Source organism: Perna viridis, chromosome 11 (assembly GCF_037379345.1).
Source record: "Perna viridis isolate PV_CMFRI_1.1 ecotype Kerala chromosome 11, ASM3737934v1, whole genome shotgun sequence".
NCBI classification, from domain to species: Eukaryota; Metazoa; Mollusca; class Bivalvia; order Mytilida; family Mytilidae; genus Perna; species Perna viridis.
In genome coordinates, this window is record NC_142455.1 from 33657370 (window position 1) to 33675703 (window position 18334).

Consider the following 18334-nt stretch of genomic DNA (forward strand, 5'->3'; position numbering starts at 1 on the left):
ATAAGGAGCTGGGACCAGAGACAGCATCAAAATATAAATATTTGAACCATAATTTACAACAAGATTAATATTAATAGATCTAAGTGAGTCCAAACAGGTAGATATAATACCCTATGAATAATTTACTAAATCCCCAGAAATTGTCAAATTTTATCCTTCCTATGTCAATATTATTGGTCATTAAATCAACATATAAAACAGAATTAACCCTAATCATATTATAATAAAAAAACAAAAACAAAAAAAAAAACAGTAAACTTTTTGAAATTCTGTCTTCCCTTAGATGAATTATCTACCAGCTTGAAATCACTTTCACAAAAATGTACCTTATGAATAAGACTGCATACAGAGAATGGGAAAGTAGTATACATATAATACAACACATCTAACTTTCTATGTACATAAATTACAACTGCAACAATTCTAGGCATGAAACATCTATTACTCCTTGAACAGGGAAACTTTACAATAAGTTCTGTGTATTTTTTGCTGATTAAGAACATTTTGCATGTGTGTTTTTTACAAGGTCGTACAACATGTAGTATTTGGGTCAGTTTCCCTTGTTTCAAAGAGACACAAAGAAGTATTTTCAGTAATGATTATTTATTGAACATTAATGCTGGTACATTCAAAGCAATGACATTTTATGTCGACATCTCTTGCCTTTCATGCTAATTAGACACAAACAGTCTCCAATGTGTGAAATTTCATCCTGAATTAAGTATAGGTATATACTGATTTGCAAATCTTACTAAATGAAATTTAACACATAATTTTAACCAATTATCAGATTTGAAAATGATGAAGAACACCCTGGGACATTGGATATTAGGAATACATGTAGTTCATGAAGAATTTATACACAATAGAGCTGTTTCATATCAATAAAAATTTTTACTGATCATTGCAATTTTCTCAATAAAAGGAAATCATCATTTCAAATTCATTATAATATATGGGGTGAAATTTAAATACAAAAATACATGAAAATAACAATGAAAGATCTATTCTCAATGATTGAATTTCAATTTGTTTAAAACCGATCTCAACTTGAATCAATAGAAAATTGGTAAATCCATTGTAAAAATATAAATAAAATAATTCAACGAATCAAACAAAAAAATTATCTTCATGCAGGAAAAAGTTTGAAAGCCTAATGCAGTAAACATGTAATGATCTTAAAGGAAACAATTAGCATAAAACAGGAGAGCAGCAAAGATCAGCAAAAATACCAAGCATCATTCATCTCTCAAACTAACACATACACACAAGATTTCACTAAGTACCGATATAATATTCAATACTTGGGAGTTTTTCACATTCAATTGTCTTTCCTAAGCAATAGCATTTTTTTAAATTTCTATTTTACTCAGACAGCAATGCAACTTAATGTCACGAATTTAGTCCAATCATCACGACTGAAATACGATTGTGCCAGGGTGACATTCTTTGAGTCTTCAGTCTTTTGACAGTTTATAAAGCCACAGAATGCATTCAATAAATTCCTGGATACACACAGAACTTTCTGACACTCCTTCAATACAACTGTTTTCTATCTATCAAGTCATTCTATTCCATCAAATTTATCCACTGGAATGAACCTTACACTTCATAATTACACAAAATCAACTGCAATAGCATCAAAATAGACATGAAACATTAAATACAATAAATAAAGTGAAGACCTCTATAGTGATGAAACAACTTATTAAAATGAAAATACCAGCAAATAAAAGTTAGAGGGAAATAAGCATTCAGAATACATTTTGGAAGTAATTGAGTATCCTGATTGTTAACAAGCATGAAATTGTCAAAAATACCAAAAATAAATGTTTTGATATAATTTTTTCTCTATTTCTAAAGCACTTACAGCATCCATAAAAAAATCCTCCTTTACAATGAATAATTAAAGCTAATTAAAAACTACATACTACGAGAAAAAATAATTTTATCTAGAGAGAGAAAGAATTGATTATGTACAAAATCTTATGGAAACTAAAATTTCAAATGAAATCAAGTCAACTCAAGAACAAATGAAGTTAAATAAACATCTCCTGGAATGCATATTTCCAAATAACATGAACAAAACGATTTTCCAAATTGCAAAAATTTAATATTCCTTAACTCATAAAACAATACCTCACCCTAAAGCAGTACGATATTTGAGAGAGAACATGTAACTTCTATCAAATCAATGCTTACCCTTAACTGTTTTTAAGGAAACAAACATCAATATAAATTACTGACATGTCTACCCAGGTCATATCCAAGCTCCTCGACCTGCACCATTATACCCCCCTCTGGAACCTCCAGAGAATCCGCTTTGAGTGCCTGAACCCACTGCCCCTGATGATGCAGACCCAGACAATCCTGGTCCACCTCCAGCACTTGATGATGAAGGCTTGTTTTTCAGAATGGACTTTGGAGGCCCAACAGGAGTAGCCATGAGAGGTCTTGGAGCTGACTGCCCTGAGGATGACTGCCTAGAATATTGACCCTGATAACTTGAACTATTTGACCTAGAAAATTGCTGCTGATTTGAATATTTATCTTGATAATTTCCTGAATCAAAACTATACTGCCTGGATGTTGATGACGTTTGAGTTGTTTCCCCTTCCGACCTTTGATCCTGACCAAACTGTGACCCATGACTGTACTGCTGCTGTGAGGAGTAACTCTGCTTCTTGTAGTAACCTTCTCTACCATATGATGAGCTACTTTCACTGGTTATCTCCCTTCCACCAACAGCTACTTTGTGACCTTGCTTCGCCAACATTTGAGCTAAGGCTGCTGCTACTCCAGCATTAGAGGCTGAACCCTCAGTCTTATTGTAAGCTGACGAGTCATAACTTTCCTGTGCAAAACTATCCTGACCCACTGAAGCTTGGCCCTGATCATCACCAGGAGTAATATATTGTTCAGAATATGAGGCATTACTTTGACTGCCATCATCACTGACCAAGTCCATGTTAGCGTAAGTTCCTGATCCTGAACTTTCTGTATTTCCAGTGTTTTTAAGAGCAGGGTTAACAGCCTGCAGAGACAGTTGAGCTCCTGGAGACAACTTTTCTTGCTTTGACATACTTGCAGCTAATGCCAGCTGCTTGCTTAGTGTTTCCATCAGACCAATTGTCTTTTCATCAAGAGTCATATTCAAGTTTTTAGCAACTTGTTGAACTGAGTTTCCCTGTTGCATCAGTTGAACAAGTTGTGCAAGTTGATTTTGTTGGTTGATAGTGGCAGAACCAGGAGTATTGTCACTGCTCATTGACATAGCACTATCCGACCGTTGCAAAGGCTGAGATGAAGATGACTGCTTGACTTCTGAACTCTCAGTAGATGCAGGTTTAGTGTCTAATCCTGGTATTCCACTTTTTTCATACATGGCTGCAAGCCTGCTATCAACACTAGGTTTAGAGGATGGTTGAGGCTTAGACTGAGAGCTGTGACTACTAGGTGGCTTTGCCTTTTCTTGTGGCTTTGGGGCTGGAGGTTTAGGATGACCTGATGGTTTATCAGCCTGGGAAGACTGACTTGAAGACTTTACAGTTGAGTGATCACCACTACCCTGCTCTTTCATCATCTTCATATTCTTCTTGCGAACTTTGCACCACATTTCATGACAGTCCTGATCTTTTGGAAGACTGTAATGACCATACAGATAATTCAATTAAGACATATAAGAGGAATATCAAAATCAAGTACCATCAAATTACTTCCTACCTTGTACCCCAGTTATCTGTCAACAAATTAAATTAGTTTAAAGTATGATATAGTGTTTTAAGTAGTAAGCTTAACTAAATAAGACATGCTGAAAGAGTTATCTAAATGCAAATATCATTTAATTAATTGAACCACTAACTTCAAAACCAAAATTTTCTGTAGGGCAAGAACTTAATAAATAGAGATAACTTACTCAGGTGGCACAATTCTACTGGGGTCAATATCTCTGAGCCATGGGCAAACCAAAGCAGCATCAGCACTGATCCTCTTAGCCGGGTCAAGTTCTAACATCTGATCCATCAGGTCAAGGGCCATCTTAGGTAAGCTGGAATAAACAAGGGACGCAATTTTAAATAAGCTCCAATTTTTTTTGTCTATGAACAGGGACATAGATTTTAGATTAATTTGTTGTATCTTTTCATTTGATCTATTCTACTGTATAGAAACATTCAATTCGAGAAGAAACATTTTATGTAGCTGTCCATTCAAAGTATCAAAACACAGATGTTAGGATACAAAGCGGGAACAGCATTGTTGAGTTGTAGACTAACAATAAAAAACTTTCAATTTAGGTCTATAACTGTAATTGTTTATGATAGATGACCTCAAAATGCACATTATTTGTTCATTATCTTCTTCTGCACGCAAACTGACTTACTCAAAAGGATATTATCAAACTTTAATTATTCAGACGGAAATTTTGTCAGGGATTGACACTTAACTTTTTTATCTTGGTTGCCACCCGGGCTCCTAAGTTAAAAAATCTAGGAGCCCAGAAAATTTTTCAGAATATTAGTTTAATGTGTAATTGTTTGAAAATACATTTCTTTTCAAGAGATTTTAAAAGTATTATGGAATAAACTATTTATTTCCCTGTCTTCAGTTTATTACCTGATTGGTTCTCATCTAGTGCTGTAGTGAGTACTCACAAATAAACATTTCATGAAATAGTTTTTCTGCAGGAGATCGTTTAGTTTGTTCCTTCGCAATTGGCTTTACCCCTTCAATGTATCGCCACATTTTACCATGGTCTTTACTAACCTGGTATTTATTATTTGTATTTGTACGCAAAATTCAACCAGTTGCGATTTCCGGTATGCCTAAAAACCGGAAAACAAACCCGACCACATACCAAAATTACGGTCGCCACTCAGACGATAAACAATGGTTATTATCGTCGCCCAGCAAAAATTTAAGTTGCCACAGGCGACTGTTAGTGTCAATCCCTGCAATTTGTGATTGCCTTATCAATAACCCATTTTGTTAAGTTTGACCAATTTTGAGAACGTGAAACTTTTACTACTCAAGTGTTTAAACTTTGATTTTGGACAGTATCACGATGAAAAATTTTGTAAGCAAGCTCACAAAAAGAGTATCTTATTTTTCAGGTGAACTAAAATCTAGTGAAACCTTTTAACTGGATTTATTTCCTTTGCACTGACCTGACCTGACTAAATCATTTCATTCATGTTTGATGTTGCCAAACCTCCCTATAAAATTTTATCAAGACTCAGCGAGTATTTAAGGAAGAGTTGCACTTTTAAAGTTTTAACATATAAAAGCCAAGAGCTGATTATCTCCCTCTGCAGGATCAGAAAATAATTATCTTCAAATGCATCAGCATATGACATCTGATTAGAACCATCATATCAATGGCAAACAGAGAAAATTATAATATAAATAGAGAGTAAATGTATGTTGGTTTCTCTTTTCATTTGAATCATTCCACAGATCCGGAAAATCCAATCTTAGAAAAAAAAAACACCTTCTATTTTGCTGTCCATTCAAAGTACCAAAAATCAAAAGTTAAGACACAAAGCGGGAACAGCTTTATAAAAATTCAATGTCAAGATGGCAATTTTTTTTGGAGAAAGTGAAAAGCAAAAATCAAAAGAAATTGTTCCTTTGTAGAATTGTACTAAAGCATATACATGTATGCTCTTTCAATGTAACTACCTAGTTACTGATTAAATGATCTTAATAGATTACCAAAAAGGTACATTTAAAAAAGGTGGCAGAATACTTTTTTCAAGCATGTATTTGGAATTCAGACAAGTATTGAATTTAAAATTCATGAAAAATTTAATTTAATACACATTAAAAATTAATCTATCTAAAAATGTATAACATTTTCTTTACAGCTAGTTGAAATAGACCTGTTCAAATTTCAACACAAATCTAGCTAGGCTAGCAAGTACTTTAAATAGTGATCTAGGTAGAAATCTGCCCAATCCTACCACTCTACCACAAAACACCTGTGTAATCTTTTGGACACTGTCTTTTTACGTTTGAATAGCTGTCAATTATGATGACTTTAACCTTTAAATTTGCTATCCACCATCATAACTGACAGTTATTCAAACGCAAAAGACAGTATCCAAAAGATCACACAAGTGGTATAGTGTGTCCTACTTCATTACCACAGAACAAATCCTTCACTTCTCCCATAAAAGATGCTACCAAAATTTGAGATTCTTCGGCTGCAGAGTAATTGAATTAGTTTTCTTTGTATATTCAATCATTTCTTTTTGGTATTTTTAGATATTATAGGTACAATGGGAACAGCTGATCAAACAAAAAAAATATATTAACAGTGGAAAAATCTATCCATATTTCCATACTAAGTATAGTTAGATGTTTGTTTCTACTTAATGAACAATTCAAGTAACTGAGAAAGTTCTAAATGAGAAGAAACATTTTATGTAGCTGTCCATTCAAAGTATCAAAACACAGAAAAAACATGTTAGGATACAAAGCGGGAACAGCATTTTGTATTTGCCAAATCCTTATTTCATTTGAAAAACTGGTCTAAAGCTATGAAATATTCAAAAAAAATCAAGAGTATCAAGATAAAATAAAGCCATATCTTTTATATCATTCTCACTCACATGAACATTGGTATGCTTTTTCTTTGTCCATAAAAAAGAAGGACCACATAACACTTACAATGAAAATTCTTCTCTTAGCTTTCTCCTGTATGTTTTCTTTGGTTTAAATGTGTGGAATAGAGGTAATTTAATAACATCTGGCCAGACAGCTGGACATGGAGAGCCACAGGTCTTACTGATCAACTCTAATTGAGGAAATTCTTGGCCAGCTTGGAATATTGGCTTCCTAGTAAATAGTTCTCCTAATATACACCTGCAGTAAACAAATAAATGTACATGAATGAACATTGTAATATATATTTTTAAATTTTCCAGACCAATTATCAACTTGTATTAATAGACCAAATAAATTAAAATAATCTATTTATAACATAACTTTGTCTGAACTGACCCTTACTTTCAGACATGATTTAACAAAAAGGGTGAAGTGTACAACATCTGAATTAAATACATGATAACAAAAAGAAATGGAACAATAAATTCCTGATTTTAAAAAGCAGAATAGAATAATGTCTGCACAACCCAATACTAAGTATAGTTTACCCAATACTCCATATATCAACTGCAGGACCGTATCTCTCTTCTCCAAGTAATAATTCTGGTGGTCTATACCACAGTGTAATGACTTTATTAGTGTATAGTCTCTCTTTATCTTCAGCACTATAGAGACGGGCTAAACCCCAATCTCCAAGCTTTATCTGTCCTCTGCAAAATGAACTAAGTTTTACTGGTTAGATCATAGAAAACATGAAGTTGCACACATTGTCATGCTAGGTATATCCTATTTTACTAAAAGTCTATATCAGACAGCAACCAAAATTACTTACAATGTATACCCCATAAAAAGTCACATACAAAACTTGAAATCAATCTATCAATTGGGAGTTGAGATAATTGCAACAAAATTCAGATGGATTCAAACATAGCATCCACTCATTGACTGGGGAAGTATAATTATTCTAAACAAGTTCATTAAGTACTTATATTCATTTTTGTCTATAAATGTTCATTTATAAATCTAAATTCAAGCATTAATTCAAGGACTTCAATTTTTTACCTAACACAATATATTTAGTCAGATTTAAGCTTAGTGTGATTAATATACAGTGTCTGATAAATAATACAATGTACTGATTAATCAACTTCATTAAGCAGCTTCAACTAAGAATCTTATGTACTAAGTGTGCTATTGTGATAAAGGACAATTTGTCAAGATCACTGTTAACATCTTAGTTCACCCCATTGTAAACAAAGGTAATTATCTCCACAATTTAGTTGTGTCTTCTACAGTACAAACTGAATTTACCTGTCTCACGTTAGAAACGGGTAAGTCACTGAGTGTCATTCAAGTTACTTAATTTGTTCTGCTAACCTGAAATCATGCCCTAAGCAAACAATGTAAATTTATGTCCAAAATGCTTATAATATTCCATATAATCAATAATAGGACATACAAAATATATGCATCAATGTCCCCTGACCTTAAATTACACAAAATCAATATGTTCAACTTACCTGTTATTGAGCAATATATTAGAACACTTAATATCTCTATGTAAAAAGTTCTTTTTATGACAATAATTCAAACCATCTAGCAGCTGCTTTGTGAAGGAGGCAACATGTTCATCCTTTAAATGTACCATGCCTGGTTCCAGAATGCCCATCAAATCATGGTCCATATACTCAAATACTAAGTAGAAAGCACCTTGAAAAAAAAAAACAGCATTTTGATCACTTTCACACTGAGTTCAAAGTCTGTGCTTTGCTCTTGGAAAACAAATAAAACTATGTGTGCAGGAATCATTTTGTGTACCTTATACTGATTTTACAGTCAAGCTAGCAAGAAAGCTTAAGAAATCTTCTTAAAAAAATTTAGAAATATCAATTTCAATGGGAGATAACTCTCACAATATTTGCAAGACATTGTTGATTTTCAATCTTGTAAAAATATTCATGGAAGTACCTTTTGTAAAGTTTTTGATTAAAATCTGTAGAGAAATGAAAGCACTTACAACATGTGATTGATGAACCAGATGTACAGCTGTCTAGCATTAATTAATCCCTGTGTCCTGTTGCAATGGGTACAAAAATAAACTTTTTCAACTTACCTTTGTCTTTCTTGAAGTCCAATGCTTGCTGTTTATCAGTGACTATTTCCTTCAAATTGACAATATTAGGATGATTTAACTGCCTGAGAATCTTTATTTCTCGGACAGCTGTAATAGGGAAACCTTCTTTCTCGTTCTCCAGTCTCACTTTTTTCAAGGCTACTAACTCATCTGTAACAAACAGTGATATATATAAATACAATGTTAGAACTGTCAAATTTGCAAAGCAAATTTCTGTTCATTCCCTCCACAGGATTTCAAACTCGTACCACTGTTACATCTACGGCAACACCGCCTGCACAAAGTCCAGTACACTAGGCCATATGGCCAACTAAGCTATATGAAAATATAGCTTTTGTTAGCCGTGTCATTCATCCTCATAGGATAAATTTTCTGTTTATCAGTATGCAGTTTTATTATTTACAGATAAATAGTTGTAGACAAATTTGACAACTTTATACCATAAGGTTATTTGTTATTGGGCTGAGGTAGAAGGATGTCCTTTATTGAGTTTTGCTCACAGTTTTTCTAGTTTGCTTTTCTTAGTATTCAAGTAACAAACCTGTAAATGTGTCTTTAGCCTTGTAAACTTGTCCATAGGTTCCTTCACCAATTATCTCAATTATCTTGAAAAGATCTACACATCTCTGACCCCAATCACCTTTCACTTTCTCATCATGTCTACGCTGCTGGCATATTCTGAAATAATCACATCATGGTCCATCATATCTTCTGAATATTTAATGCCAATCATGTTTGACACTGAATACACAATATTAAATGGAGACCTAACAGTATAATATTATAAATTTCTGGAACTTTACAATGAATGTTCACAAACAATTCAGTGTTTAAACTGTTAACCTAATCCAGTTTATCATCTTGAATATAATTCATGCATTTCAAGGCAAGAGTTTTTATCAACTATTATTGATTTATGCAAGTAACTTGAATACCTCATCATTTAGAGCAATTTTATTTCATGTTTGATAAAGTACAGGCAACATGTAATTGTTTGTTTCTCTTAAATGAACAATTCAAGTGAGAAAATTCAAAATAAAAAGAAGCACTTTATATAACTGTCCATTGAAAGTGTCAAAACACTGATGTTATGATACAAAGTGGGAACAGCATTATGATTATGTAGAGTATCCAACCAAACCTTAGGCACTTCAGCTACTACAGATACTAACTTTTGACAAGAGTATAGGCAAAAACAATATGCACTGAAGTAAATATGGCAAGGTTGAAAAATCTTTCACATTTAGTACATAAATTCATAAGCTAACTATAGCATTAGTTGTGGTACATATTAATACTTCAAATAAACTTAATATGCTATTGACATACCTTGGCCTTTTTAGTTTAGGCTGAGAATTATTGTCCTTTTTAGGTTCTGGGTCAGGCTCTGGTTCTACTTCTTCCTCAGGTTCAGGATCATCCATCATAGGTGGCATTGGAAGATCTGTTATTCTCTTCTTGACAGGGACAACAGGCTTTGGTGGTTCACTGGAAACAGAATATGATGGATTACAGTGACGTGTAATAAATCACAAGCTACATGTTCATAAAAGCACCATAATTCAGGAAGAGTATAAGAGACTATAGCATGTTCGTTTTTTTTTATAAATGGTCCTAGCATTTTTGCTAGGCAGTTTTTTTCCTAATAACCATCCAGAGATTATGAAAATGAAATAATGAGCAAAAGAATTTGCTATTTTATTACCCTCCACCTCCAACCTCCTTTCATTTGTCCATTTACTTAATGAATAGGTACACATGTATCAACTCTGGGTGAATCTTTCACTCTAATGAGAAGTTTTGCTATTAGCTTTCAATGTGACAACAGAACCTAAATCGTTCCAGAGTAATAAATGCAAGTATGCAACAAAACATACCTGTAGGGACTTTCACTTTCGTATTCTTCTTCTGGTGTGACTTGAGGTAGTGGTAATCGAGGCAGTGTTGGTAGTTCTGGTTGTCTACGATCAAGTGACCTTCTATCATCTTTAATATCCCTATCACGCATTTGCTGACTCCTTCCCCTATCATCACGTCTTTCCATCTCTATCTTTTCTCTATCACCTCGTCGTTCTCTTTCTCTGTCTTTTTGATGCTCCCTTGAACTTGATCTATCAGATTTACGATCACTAGACCGTTCCTCTCTACGATCAGAGTTTCTAGATGTATGCCCATCGTCTCTTCTTTTACTGTCATTTTCAACTTTAACAACAATTTTATCTTCAACATGTCCTATCATCCTATCTCTCTGACTAGAATTAGATTTGTCACCATATTTAGAGTCTGAGTTTTCTCGCTCTCTTTTTACAGGTTTATCATGATCTTTCCTATCGGAATGACCATCATGTGAAGGTCTTTTGATGTCTTTACTTTCAGTCCTTCCTTTGGCAGCTAAGGCCGCTGCTTCTTTGGCCTCCCTGGCACGTTTGTGTTTACTCAGTTCAGCTGCTAAACTTGTAGCATATTTCACTGTGGAATGACTAATTCTATTTTTATTATGGGAATGTCCATGTGAAGGTGACCTTGATCTAGTTCTGTTACCATATCTACTATAGTATTCACGGGACCTGGATCTACTCTTCCGACGTCTAGGACTTGGACTCCTTGAATTTCTTCCATAAGGCTTGCTGGGTCTAAAATATAAAAGTTAATTAAGATAAGAGCAAAATCTGACGAAATACATGTTATGGATAAGCTTCTACAAATATTTTCACAGCAATTTAACTATTGTGAATTCAGAATACATTGACTTGCTCATTAGGTTCCATTCTATGATCAAGTCCTGTTTCAAAAGGAAAATCCATCCTGTTCATATTGATAAGGATACAAAGTATGAGTGTCATTAAGTCTCTTAAATGCCTCAAAATTCTTAGATAGTTTCTGAATTAAGTAGCAATAATAATGCTACACATGTATTAGAATTGTGTCATCATACATGAATCATTCCCAAATGTCCTTTCATACTTTGCCTGTGACTGTTTAAAATAAGTAATTTTACAGAAAATGTCAAAATGGTGGGAAGTTAATTCATTAAAGCAGTTTTTGTTTTGTATCTAAATGAAAGTGGTCTCATCTGCATGACACTAAGAAAATTTGTCAAATGAGTGACTATGTTAATATCTTTGGCTATCTAAATTTTCTTTTTTTCCGTTTGCAGTCTGGTACAGTGAAAATTAAAAAAAAATGTGGTCTAAAATAAAGCAAAACTAAGCCAGAAATACAATTTAATGAATTTTTATTTTTCTGTCAAGACATTAGGGCTAACAGAGTAGCAAGTTCTTTAAGACCTATTGTCTACATTTATATTTTAAACCAAAAATTAAATGAAATGCTAAGTATGAAACGTTAACCAGAATTCAGGCACCCTGTATTGTATTGTCATAACATAGTGAGAATTTCCCTACTGTCCTAGTTAAACAATGAAATGCTTAACAGTTTTAATTGATTTGATCGGCCATGACTATTTCCTGACCTACTATACCTTCTTCCTGAAGAGGCGAGATTATAATACAATGTATAAGATACAAAATTGTATGGGTTGAAATGGACATGGTACGAAATGACTTCATCATGAAAATTACTGATTCCCAATGTTAGAATAAAGCAAAGGGAAAAGGAAACTTTACTTTAATGAAGTTCATTACATTTTTTTTTAACAAAATACACTAAGGACTAACAGAGTTTTAAGTTTTAGAGGACTTGTGCAGACAAAATATTGCTGGCCATTAAGATAAGGTCCTATCACTATCCTGCACAACAATTGTTTTTGCCAGACCTGCATGAACTCTATGTGTTAGGTATGATAATTTGTTGCATCTCTTCAAAACCTTTATGATTCATTTTTTTAAGCAATGGCAGTTTCCAAGGCTGTACAGACATTGGTTACTTTTTATATACATGTATGCATATTTCCATTAATTTTCTATTAAAATAATGTAGACTTGGGTTTAAATAAACAATTGGCCAAATGAAGGACGTACTGAACACCATCCTTTAAAAGCAGTGATGTTATTAGAAGCTGGCAACCGGCGAACATCACTGGATAATAGCCAGTAAAAAATAAGTGAAATCTAAAAAAAAAAAAAATTAAAACACAACAGAACGATTTGTAGTTTTCATTTCACAGATTTTCCCTACATCTAAATATAGAAGAATTTATTTTGATCAGCCAATCAAATTTGTACGTTTAAATTAAGAATCTTGTTTGATTTCCTGTCAAGAAGCATGGCTGGATGAAAAAAAGTCAATTCCAGAATAGAACCAACAATCTACATACAGCTTTTTCAAAAGGTCAAGAAGGATGATGATGGTAATTTATTTATTATGCAACTGCTGTTATGGAAGTGTAGTTCAAATTGTGGATTTAATTGGCATGAAAGTCAGTAGGCCAAAAGGGAGGGATACATGACGGTGACACGTGTGGACTGGGCCTTGCTTCATATTTACTGGGATTCATAATTCATATGGCAGGTTTGGTGGAGCAGCCGCTTTTTTCAGATTTAAAAGGGATTCCTGGGAATTTTTTTCTGTCAAAACCAACCACCCCCGATCTTTTCACTCCCCTCATAAAATTTCTGTGTAAAAGCATGTCGTATATTTTAACACTTCAACAAAATAATATACATATGGTATTATTTCAAGGAGGGGGTGAACTTAGTTTTGATCCATAGTTTTATTTATTGAAAATGAAATTACAATGAAATGTTTACCCCACTGATTTTTTTTTCAAAATTGTTTTTTGTTTTGGATTCTTTTTAGGGTGGGGTGTGGTCACCCTCCCACTTCCATTGTAAGCCATTCTATGCTGTAAAATTTAGTTTGATATAAAAGAAAATCATGAAGTGTGACCACTTTGAAACCAGTTGGCACCCACTTTCTGTGTGAAATGTCTTGTCAATTTGGACCCCTGTATTTTAAAATAAGTTTTGTGAAGACCTTTAATAAAAAAAAATATCAACCATTCTGCAACAAAATTATTTATTAGGATACCTACCATAAAAAATCAATATTTATAGTTCATGTGTACAAATAAAGTCATTTTATTGTTATGTGATACTGTTTCCTAATTTATATTTCATTTTTGAAAATATTATTTATTATTTTCATTTTTGTTTTTGTTTTATTTTGCTTATTATAGGGTTGCATAGTGGTTCATTTTATTATTTTGTTAATGTTTTTCAGCTTGCAACGATTCAGAAGGGAGAACCTGTTGGAGATAAACCTCTGGTTTTTCTATGTGGTTTTATTTAGCAAACCATTTACAGTGACGTCGACAGTTCAGTGCCTATAGACTACTTACTTTTACTTTAGACCGGAACAAAATATATAAATAAATAAATAAATGATAAAAAAAAAAGACATCTTAATTCCTTGATTGAGGTTCTTTGGTTATGGTTTATGTTTCATAAAAAAATTCTCTGCAACTGCATGGACCCAAGGGCCAATACTTAGTAAAATATGGAAAAGTTCAATGAAGCACTTTTACCCACATTTGGTACAGATAGGTGACATTATTTTCACCCTACCTGTGTCAAATGCTTGGCCAGAAAGAGGCTCCAGCAGGCTCAAGTTGGTTAAGACTGGTTTGAGGAATAGAATGCAGATGAAATGTATAAATGTTAATAAATTCTGAAAAGAAAGTTATTTTACCTCAAAATAAACTTGTCAAGACACATAAAATACTGTTAAAGCGTGATACTTGCTTATATACATGTATAAATATCAATGGATTGAGAAACAAAATAAAACCCTTCAAAATTCACCAGAATGCAGGACTTTGCGTCTCCAATTTAAATTTTTCTCGGTGAGCAAATGACATCACTGAAAAGGAAAACGAATTTCTTGACAGCTGAATAAAGCAGAGATAAAAAATACATGGAACCATTTTTGGCTAGTTGAATATTGATCTTGCTAGCCAAATATAAATTCAACTAGCCACATTTTTGGGGTTTTTTTTCTATATTATCATCTGTTTTCTCTTGCATTTGACTATCTTCTGCCTCTTTTTCTTTTTTCAACTATCTTTTCATTTGTTTTTAAATTTATCAAAAACTTTTCCATTTTCGAATATTCCCTCCTATTTAAGTTTTTCATGTACTTTACAGTAACAAAATACATGTAAGTACTCCATTTCTGAACTCATACTTTAAAAATAAAATTATATTTCAACAGATTCATTATGAAACAAGAAAATCATTTGCTTCTTGTTCATTTTTATTTTGACAATAAACAACTAATTTGCAAGGTAACAAATCCTAAATTACCAAGATAACTTTGTTTGAATACTAATACGAGATCAGGACCGTCGCCTAGGTTTTGGCACATCCGGTTTACCAGAAATTAAAATGGCAGATCATAAACAATGCTTACAAGTCAATAAAACTGTGCATATCATGCCAAAATTCACTTGACATATTCAAGATAAACTTCTTAAAATGTAGGGAACATATTTTTGATGTATGATGTTAAGGGATGTTTTACTAAATAACCTGTTGGCTGGTTAACTTTCCTTGGAACTTGCCAAACAAATGACGGTCGCCAAATTGACGAGTGTAAGCAAATGAGAACTCGCCAAAATACACATCTACTCGTATTTGGCGAGCTGGCGAGTGGTGGTTTCCCACACTGAACAAGGAGATACATCTAGGTATGGCATGCCAGTGACTATGTAGGTCATTAGTGGGAAAGGGGTTGAGCGACAGAAAATTACAAAGACTTGCAAGAGTATTAGGGAAAAACAAAGCAGCAAGTGAAGATAATAATTTCAGACAAAGCTGTCCAAAATCATCAGACTGATTGAACTGTTGGACAAATTACACAACCAGTCCACAGACTGTCAAATTAACATGGACATAAACTATGTGGTTTCAAAAAATGATTGGTGTTATATACATTGTATTAAAAAACAATTTTGCAGGAACTATTTTTGTGCTTGACTGTCAATCGCAAAAACTAGTACACAAAGAAAGTAAATAAAGTAATATGTTTACAATATCTTGTCCTAGGGCTCAGGGGTTTGATGAATTATTGAGAAAGAATTAAGTTAAACAAAAGCACCATGGCAGCACCAACAGATTGGCTAATACACTGTATTAAATACATACATGTACATGTATGTACATGTACAATTAAAGATAACCTATCAATTAATTTACATCAACAGTAAATAGTAGGGACAGAAAGTCAGGGATGTCCTATTACATAAGCATGTTGTCTGAAACATGAATGACTGTTGAAAATAAAGTACATGTAAATAAGCAACATAAACTTCTATAATTTTAAGCCTACATTTGATTGACCAACAAATTTTGTCGACCAAAAGGAAAAATACCCATTCCTGTATTAAACTTGTAGTCCAGGTGTAGCCACAGCATCTTGATGGATGGTACCACACTAATACGGGTGCAGCATGATCAGGGCTCATGCTACTGGGCGATTCCGGCGAAATAGTCGCCTTGGAGTCGCCCTCTCATTTTCAGACATCGCCCATGATCGGGACTGTACTCCATCTTTTAGCGGTATTTTGACCAGAGTTATCTCTCTTCCCATAACAATTCAAACAAAAATGGCACCCTTTCAAGAAAATAAATTGTAATTTTTTTCGAAATCTATCAAATTAACAGTAACAAGCAAGCATTTTAATCAGCTTTTAGTTTCAAACATTTAAGACAGGATACAGAATGAACATTCTTCACTTCAGCTTACGATAATTCATGTTTTACCGTTCACATTTCGTTACGAAACGTGCAAATTAGTCATGCGGGTTCGTTGGATTTAAGCTAAATTTATCTCACATTGTATTGTAATACATTGATATCACACTGAATCGTTTCATCCGTAATGGACAATAAGACAGACAGGGATGACTTCTAAATATAAGATAAATTTTGAGAAACACAAGTCGCCGAGTGTAGTGTATCATCGCTGTTTCATATCTCAATTTAAATTTGACATTTTAAATATATAATTCTTCAACTCAAACACTATTGTACAGTACAGTAAGAGACATACATGTACCATGACTGTTCAATGACAATGTGGTACACCATTCTGAAAGTGGTAGTCAATAACATGTATATTTCTTTGGATTCCTCACAAATCAATCTTTTTTGTAAGTTGATGAGCATACATTTGTACATGTAATCTAAATATACATATACAATTCAAAATAAAAAAAAGAAATTGGGAATATCTTTTTTGATCTTCAATCTTAAATCAGTGTCTTTATCGATGTGACAACTCTCGTGTACATGTACACTGAAATCTCTATTGTTTAATATATTGTCGCCAGTGTAAATCCTCACTCGCATTTTGTAGAAAAAAATCAAGTGAGTGCCAAGACTACAATAAGGTGAGACCTGAGATGTCAGCAATGTCATCGTACATGTATGTCTCTTCCTATACTGTTACTGAATATAAGGCAAAGTCTTAGCTGTCCAGCTTTGTATTCTTCTACCCTGTTGCCCTAGATTTCATATACAAATACATTTGAATTTGTAAGTGGTACTAAATATTTTTGCACTCACCTTGATTTTTTTCTACCATAGGGACTAGGCGATCTTGACCTGTACCGTTTTGATCTTTCAGGACTGTAACCCCTGGGCCTCTCTGGGCTATAACCTCTGTAAGCCTGGTAAGCCTTCGGTGGTTCAGCATAAGATTTTGGCTTGAAAGAGTCGGTGTAAGCCTTTGGCGGTGCATAACCTTTTGGAAAAGCCTCTGGGGAGTGAGGCCGTCTTTTTGTTTTACGTGAGCTATTATTGCTGTATGGTGGAGGTGAGTGGGCTTCAATTATCACTGGAGAGTCACTTCTTCCTTTATCATATGAACGAGGTTGAATCACTGGGGTAATATCACGTTTGGATTCTCTGAGGGACCGGTTTGGTTCCACTGGTGATGCAGGTGCCTGAATATCTGAATCAGAACTAATGTCGTCATAGTCAACAATAGATTTGTTTACATTTTTAACTTCAGTTGCACTTTCTTGTTTCTCTTTTGATTTCTTGTGAGATTTTTGCTTTTTCTGTTTCCTTTTCTTCTCTCGTTTTGAGTTCTGTCCATGCCCTGAATGTTCACTGTCATTATGCACTAAATGTCTGTAAGATCTAGCATCATATTCGTCAAAATAATGATCATCGGGATGCTTTTTCGGCATAATCAAATTTCAACACATGCTTCTTTCCGAATAAGAGTTATCTCCACTTGCCCCTTGTCTGCAGGCTGCTCGCAACAGAAATGTATACGTTATTTTTTTCAATTCCACATTAAATCCAGGTGACTGGTTGGAGTCGGAATGATTCACTTTTTAAACCTTGGAAATACTGTTAGAGATTTACTTCAAAGTTACAACGTATACTGTGTTGATTGAGTATCTTCCGGTTTCCGTAATAAGCTGTTAGATATTTCTGACTTCTGAGTTTATCTTATCATTAAATTCACAAAATATCGTTTCTATCTTTTAATTCGAATGATTCTAAAGTAAAATAACTAATATCTTTGTAATGATGGTCATTAGATTTAGAGATTCAAGGCGATTTTCTCTCTGGTTAAGCGTTTGATAAGATGGCAGTACATTGAAGCCGGAAACACCTTGTC

The 18334-nt window shown here is 33.6% G+C and overlaps 1 protein-coding gene and 1 long non-coding RNA gene across 2 annotated transcripts; one reads left to right on the forward strand and one right to left on the reverse strand.

Moving 5' to 3' along the window:
• Nucleotides 1-586: 586 nt before the first annotated feature.
• LOC148603807 (uncharacterized) lies at nucleotides 587-18334 on the reverse strand. The gene is made up of 10 exons (XM_088553939.1): nucleotides 17266-18334; nucleotides 10618-11373; nucleotides 10070-10228; nucleotides 9282-9418; nucleotides 8720-8890; nucleotides 8127-8316; nucleotides 7155-7316; nucleotides 6670-6864; nucleotides 3917-4048; nucleotides 587-3644 (listed from the first exon to the last, which is right to left on the reverse strand). The coding sequence occupies exons 1-10, from the start codon at nucleotides 17892-17894 to the stop codon at nucleotides 2261-2263; spliced, it is 3915 nt and encodes a 1304-aa protein (XP_088410065.1). The 5' UTR covers nucleotides 17895-18334; the 3' UTR covers nucleotides 587-2260.
• LOC148603808 (uncharacterized) lies at nucleotides 12960-14096 on the forward strand. Its single transcript, XR_015916912.1, has 2 exons — nucleotides 12960-13049; nucleotides 13922-14096. It is a non-coding gene; the product is annotated as an uncharacterized LOC148603808 (long non-coding RNA).